The following is a 7396-nucleotide window of genomic DNA, read 5'->3' as shown; positions in this document are numbered from 1 at the left end:
ACACACACACACACACACACACACACACACACACACACTCACGTAGCAAAATGCAAACGAAGCTCCTTCTTCCATGCATTCCATATTTTGCCCCTTGCAGGCTGCTCTCCCTCCAGTGAAGCTCACCTGCTGATCTGATCTGATCCATCTTCCTGCTTCCATCACATCCAGTTTCTCCTCCTTTGTTTTCTTTTTGCATCTTCAACAGAAATCCGGACGATCGTTTACAATTGAAGCAGAAGAGCGCACGTTCTTCCTCAGTTTGACGCCGTCCTGTTTCCCATGCAAAGCGTTCTCCGTTTGACCTTTTTTTTTTTTTAGATTGATTTATGTTTTCTACCTGCTTAAAATGAATCGAAAGTAATAACCACCACGAAGCGGTCAGCTCCGAAGCCCAGCTCTCTCCTCTGCTCTCTTGGAAAAGGAAAAGCTGACTCCTCGGCATCACGCTGCTCCTCTGACTGCGATTCTTATCAGATTGAACCGATTCAACAAGAATCTTCCAAGGGGAGAAAAAAGAAGCAGCGACGCCGCATGCAGACGCTCCCATCCCCGCAGCGCAGCTGCGTAAGGAGCCGCGGAGGCTTCGGGGCAGAGGGAGACAGAGCAGAGCGGGGCTGCTGGGAAGACTGTGCTCTCTCTTAAGCATTACGTGTGTGCATGGACTCAAGTTTTCAAATTAATCTGCCAGTTTGGCACACTCTTTGTTTAAAGCGCGAGGCGTGTCGCCCCGCGTCCCCGATCCAACATTTTAATGTCGGTGAGACGCGATGACCTCCCGTTCACCCTAAGCAAAGCCAACCTTTCCCCTCTCCTTCCATCTCGCTCGCCCCCCTCTTTTCCACACCCTTTCTTTGTCACGTCCACCTCTCTGCACTCCCTTCTGTCCCACATGCCCTCTCTCTGTCATTTGCCTCCAAAACCTTCCCTCTACCCTCTCTCTGTCATTCCAAATTGAGCCGGAGTCATTAACCGAAGAAAAATGAGCTGTAGATGCGGAGGAGAGGGTCTTTCCTCATTTTTCCACTCTCCTGCATTTCTTTTTTTTCTTTTCTTGTAGAGTCATTAGTCCTTTTCCTTTTGTTGTATAAATATAAATGACCCCCCCACGCAGGATGTCTCTGAGTCTAAGAGTGAGGGGTATTCTATCCTAATCTGTTTACGACTTTAGAGTTTGGATTTATTTTAGGTTGTTATCGCTGCTGAGCTGAAAGCGCAGAACCAAATTCTGCTTCCATGAAATCAACTGTATCATTAAAAAAAAAAAGACAAAGAATAAAGAAATGTTGCCCCTGAACATTTTTATTAAACCTTCTCAACAGTCACTGCAAAATAATGAAATCTAAATAAGTATTTTTTTTTCCTAAAATAAGTGCATTTTTCTTGTATTAAGGAGGTAAGTGAGACATTGCAAATGGAAAAGGACAATTTATGTTTAAAATAAGAAAAGAAAATGTTTTGCATTGCCTCATTTCAGCTGTAGCCTATATTTATTCCTGGAATGCTGAGTATTTGTAGTTAGAGTGAAGGGTGGTCATATCGAAATGTAGAAGAAGCAAGACTTCTGGTTTGAAAGCCACAGGAAGCAGCATAAAGGCAAACAAAAGTCACATGACACCAAACGAAACAAACTATATAATAAAGTAAGACTAGTTTTAATTTAAATAAGGCCGTGATCATGATCTCCTGATAAAATAATTGATTCATACATTTATTTGGTAGTAAACTACAAATGTCTCACACAACACAAAAAGTAATATTAAATAAATTAATAAAAAAATAAAAAATGAAATCTCAATAAGTAATTTTTGACTAATTTTTGTCTTCAATTGAGGAGGTAAATGAGACACTTTGCTGATTGACCAAGATCATTTACATTTTAAATAAGAGAAAACTGTTGCATTTCAGGTGCATATTATGGAATTATCTTATTTTTAGAGTAAAAATATGAATTCAATTTGTAAATAATCCCATGAAACTACTCAAATCAATGCAAAATACTCTTCATTTAAGAAATGTTGACTTATTTCTGAATCATTTTGTGAGAAAGCCTTTAAAATCCTCCATTGCTGATTTGGTTTGTTCATATTTCCTCAGGTGTTTTGTTTCTCTTTTGCAATGAGCTCCAACTATTAATGTTTCACCTCCACCAACTTTAAAATCTGGATTCACACAGATTCTCTTCTTCACAATAAATGCAATTAGAAAAACACTTGGATTTTTGATAAGCTAACCAATATACGCACTGCAAAAAAAAAAAACCTTTTCTCAAAATAAGTAACATTTTTCTTGAATTGAGGAGGTAAGTGAGAACCTTTGTCGATGGGAGATGACAATATACATTTAAAATAAGAAAAGGGATTACAATGTCTTATCTCAAGAGCATATTAACTGATTATCTTATTTTAAATACTTAAAAAACTCATTCTATTGGCAGATCATGTTATTAACTTACTCAAATTAAGGGTAAATACATTTCATTTACTTATTTCTAGATTGTTTTTGCAAAAATATATATGTATCGATGAAAGTAACGCTGCCAGATACAGTGTTAGTACTGTTGCTCATTCTCATTGCAGTTTTTGTCTTTTTTTCCAGAATCGACATCATGTGAAGGAACCTGTTCTCTATTTTCATGCTAAACCTCCAGAATTAGACTAGCTTTCACTCTGTTGCACTTTACAGGCGTAAAAGTAGCTTGTATGGATTTAGACAGAAAAGCGGACTCCAGGGAGCCGCCTTCGTCCAGCCTGACCGGAAGCATGGCTACTTTATGGTGGCTGTATGACCGACAGGAAATGAACTGGATGAACTGGTTGTTATGGAAACTTAACATAGTTCAGGAAATCTTATGCTTTACGTTAAAGTCGAACATTAAAAAAACACTCAACCGCTAATTCAGGAAGCAACTCCAAAAGAATGTCTTAAAAAAAAGTAAGAAAGTTTTAAAAACTAAACCAAATCTTCAATGTTTAAGCACCGACATCTCACTAAATAATAATAAAGCTAATATATTTAATAATATATATAATATCTTGGTTTTCCGAACTGACTTAAATTAGTTTCCTCATCTTTAAATATATTTTTTTCCAGGTTTTAACAAAGTATAAAATGAATTTTCTTTTCTATGATTCCAAAGGATTAAAAAAAGGTCTAATCTGGTTTCAGTGAGCATAAACAAATGTTGGTGAGTGTGAACAGAGCATGCAGTCTGACACCTGTACCCTCCAGACACGTCACACCTGCCTACATGTCACAGAATACCCGCATCCACAGGAGAGGCTCTGCTTTTGTCAGTGGCTTAGGAAGGAATGAAAGGTCAGGCCTTCACCTCCTCTTCGACTCCTGCTATTATTTATCTCATGTGTAACCCCTCCCTACCTCGGCCTCCCTCCCTCCTCCTGTTTTCTTGCCTTTGACATAGTGTGGTGCTTCAGATGGAGCAGAGGGTGGAACTACAGCATGCCGCCGAACTTTTGACCCTTCAACTCTGTGAACTTTCTACTGGTAGCCTCAGCAGCGAGTCATGTAACCTCAGATAGAGCCCCCCCCTCCCTCCCTCTCACTTTACCAGGGGCAGGAAGGCAGGCGGGGGGGGGGCAGAGAGGAAACAGGGATAGTAAAGGACACAGATTCACGTGCTTCTCTAAATGTCTATCTGAACAAGAATAAGCTCTGATAGCCAGGATCTGTGCACGAACAAGGAAGCTTGAATAAAAGTTCAATATTCAATTCTATTCAGTTTATTTCTATAGCTCCAATTCACATCATGTCATCTCAGGTCACTTTCCAGTTCACCAGATCATCCAGTCAGATTGATTCAAAGTTTTCTATCTGAGGAAAACCAGCTGATTGCATCGACTCATTGACTCTTCAGCAATCCCTCACACTAAGCATGCTTGTAGCGACAGTGGAGAGGAAAAACTCCCTTTGAACAGGAAGAAACCTCCAGCAGAACCAGGCTCAGTGTGAGCGGCCATCTGCTGAGGCCCACTGGGGTTCAAGGAGACAGAAGCAGAGAGAGAAAATGAAACGGTAAAAGGCGACCCCGTCCAGGAAACACACAGCCAAGCAGACGAGCTTCGTCATGTCAGAGGATGAAGAGAGCACATCCAGTTAGTCACAGTCAGAGAAACAGGACTACACTGGAAAACAGGCTGATTTCCAATATCTAGAAACAAAGGTGTTGATGGCAGCAGCACAGCTGATATGTCTCTCCAGGATGGAGTCACAGCCAAACAGGATGCTGATGATACCCAGCTATATCTGTCTATAAATCCAGATGAAGCTAACCCATTACATAGATTACAGGCATGTCTGAAGACATAAAAACCTGGATGACTCTTAACTTTCTGCTTCTGAATGCAGAAAAAACAGAAGTTATAGTCTTTGGACCAGAGTCTCTGAAAAAGAAGCTGATTAGCCAGTCACTTCATTTGGATGGGATTAAACTGATTTCAGATAATAAAGTAAAACATCTTGGTGTTGTTTTTGATCAGGACCTTTCATTTAAATCCCATATCAAAGAGGTTTCTAGAATTTCCTTCTTTCATCTGAGGAATATTGCTTCTGTCTCCTTGAACCCCAGTGGGCCTCAGCAGATGGCCGCTCACACTGAGCCTGGTTCTGCTGGAGGTTTCTTCCTGTTCAAAGGGAGTTTTTCCTCTCCACTGTCGCTACAAGCATGCTTAGTGTGAGGGATTGCTGAAGAGTCAATGACTCGATGCAATCAGCTGGTTTTCCTTAGATAGAAAACTTTGAATCAATCTGACTGGATGATCTGGTGAACTGGAAAGTGCCTTGTTGTGAATTGGAGCTATAGAAATAAACTGAATTTAATACAACAGCCAAACTAAAGCTTGAAGGTGGATTCAGGGGTAAAACAGAATAGTAGTAGATGCATTATGTAAAAATGTTTATCTGTTGTTTATTTTTAGGTGAATTGATAAAAAATGTAGGTTTTATTGTTAAAGACTTGAGCTATTCTTGCAGAGAGCAATGTTGACTATAAGCAGGGAGGCAGAACATGTGACATTAATGCCCCCCTTTGCAGGGCTTCTTTAATTCAAAGTGTTTTAACAGCCTCTGGGTGAGAAATGTTTGCCGCTCTGATTTTGGCTCTACACTGAAAAAACGATCTAGAAATAAGTAACAATTTCTTAAACTAAGTGTATTTACCCTTAATTTTATTAGGTAAATGAAATAGTTTGCCAATGGAATGAGTGTTTTTATTCTTAAAATAATATAATTAGATATTATGCACTTGAAATAAGACAATGCGATTGTGTTTTCTTATTTTAAATGTAAATTATCTTGTCCCATTGGCAAAATGTCCCTTTTACATCCTCAATTCAAGAACAAATATAATTATTTTAAGATAAAAGGACTTCTTTAGATTTTGATTTTTTTCCAGCGTAGAATTACATGCAATGCAAAGAAAATTAAATCAATTTTTCTTAAAATAAGTGTTTTTTTTTTTTTCTTGAATTGAGGAGGAGAGAAAGAAATTTCACCAATGGAACAAGACAATTTACATTTAAAATAAGAAAAAACGATTGCTTGGTCTTATTTCAGGTGCATATTATCTAATTGTCTTATTTTAGGAGTAAAAATACTCATTCCATTGGCAGATCATCTTATTAACCTACTTAAATTAAGGGTAAACACACTTAATAAAAGATATTTTTACTTATTTCTCCCTTCAACTCAAGAAAAAGTTACTTATTTTAAGAAAAACATGACTTTTTTTAAAATTATTTTATTGTTCACTGCAAAAAATCTAAATCTAGATAAGTCATTTTTTTCTTAAAATAAGTGCATTTGTTCTTGAATTGAGGAGGTAAAAGAGACATTCTGCCAATGGAACAAGACAATTTACACTTAAAATAAGAAAACACAATTGCATTCTCTTATTTCAAGTGCATATTATCTAATTAACTTATTTTAAGAGTAAAATTACTCATTTAATTGGCAAACTATCTCATTTACCTACTCAAATTAAGAGTGAATACACTTAATTTAGGAAATTTTTACCTATTCTACTTCGTTTTTGCAGTGTTGTTGTTGTGTGGAACTGTTTTAATTAACAAAACCACTCAGAGATGGATGTGCAAATAAAACTATTTAAACATGGACCTACCCTCTCAGCTTGACCTTCATCTGAACTGGATCTGCGTTAGATTTAAATCACGCGCTACCGTGCTTTACCTTAGCCAGGTAGACATAAAAGGAGTTTCCCCCTTTTCTGTTTGATACCAGCGGGGAGTTTTCTGTGGTTCCGCTCAATCATTCAATTAACAGCCCGAGAAGTAGTTAATGGAGCCGGAAAACGGGTGGAGCTGAAGGTTAGAGCCAGTTAACGGTTTAAAGGATGAGGCGCGTCTGCTGCTGCTGCCTCCTCCTGGTCTGAGGCGATCTCTGCTGGCGGCGGAGGAGCGCTGCATCATCCTGGACCAAAACCAGCATGGAAAGACTCCATCTAATGTTTGCTCTAACTGTCCAAATAAAATTCAACAAGTTTCGAATTGTTTGTATTTGATTTATTCTGTCCAGAGATAAACCAGTTTTAGATCCAGGATGGAAATATGAAATACGGATTGCTTTGAAATACGGAAATAAAACTTTATTTGCGTTAATTTGATGAGACACTTTGGGGGGAAACGTAGCAGCAGCTGAAGACAAACTGTCTGTTCCTCTTTGCGTCTGATGGAGACAGTTATTTCTGCACCATTCTTTCTATCGAACATATTATTAGATGAGTGATTATCGGCCTTTTTGTTATTCAAATAGAAACTGTCGCTTCTTCCTCTGGCCTGCTGAGCCCCATCCAGCCTGAACTCAGAGGAGGAAGTTTGTTGTTTGTCTTACACCCTCCTCCTCGCACCTCATTCGGAAATAGAGGACACTTCTAAAACGCAGCCAACTGTTAATAGCTCTCCCCCATGTTAGCGAGCTAAACAAATCACTGTTGATGTGGGCGGGCTGCTGGAAGCTTTCTCTCCGCTTTGCGCATGCGCGGGGAGCCCTTTTGCTTCTCGCTCGGCTCGAGCCACGTCTGCTGACCTCGCGGTGACTCTTCCTTCTTTCATTATTCATGAGTCTTGACCGGATCGCTCACCCCTCTCCGTGTCCAAAGGCAACGCTGCTTATCTTACGGGCCTCAGAGCGCGCGAGCTGGGACGTTAACCAATCAACCAAACCTTGACAAACGCAGAGGAAACGCAGAACTGAAGCAGGGAGGAGATTAAGGTCACAAACAGTGAATATGCAGGATGAACATTTAGCATCGATCTGCAGCAAATATTCCCATGCTTCATCTACCCGTTTTAGCTCTCTGGGCCTAAAGCAATTAAACGCACCATGCTGCATCCCACCGCAGCTCTCCTTTACACACAGA

At 39.4% G+C, this 7396-nt stretch overlaps 1 protein-coding gene across 1 annotated transcript in view; it reads right to left on the bottom strand.

The window, feature by feature from the left end:
- LOC107093239 (homeobox protein Hox-B4a-like) overlaps window positions 1-863 on the bottom strand; it is a 9610-nt gene extending 8747 nt beyond the window's left edge. The window contains exon 1 of the mRNA XM_015388171.1: window positions 127-863. Within this exon, the coding sequence (XP_015243657.1) occupies window positions 127-649 (523 nt within the window). The 5' untranslated portion in view covers window positions 650-863. The remainder of the gene's footprint in view (window positions 1-126) is intronic.
- Between the last annotated feature and the right edge of the window lie 6533 nt (window positions 864-7396).

The sequence above is a fragment of the Cyprinodon variegatus genome, unplaced genomic scaffold (assembly GCF_000732505.1).
Source record: "Cyprinodon variegatus isolate N-32 unplaced genomic scaffold, C_variegatus-1.0 Scaffold415, whole genome shotgun sequence".
Taxonomy (NCBI): domain Eukaryota; kingdom Metazoa; phylum Chordata; class Actinopteri; order Cyprinodontiformes; family Cyprinodontidae; genus Cyprinodon; species Cyprinodon variegatus.
This window is presented reverse-complemented; position numbering and strand designations above follow the sequence as displayed.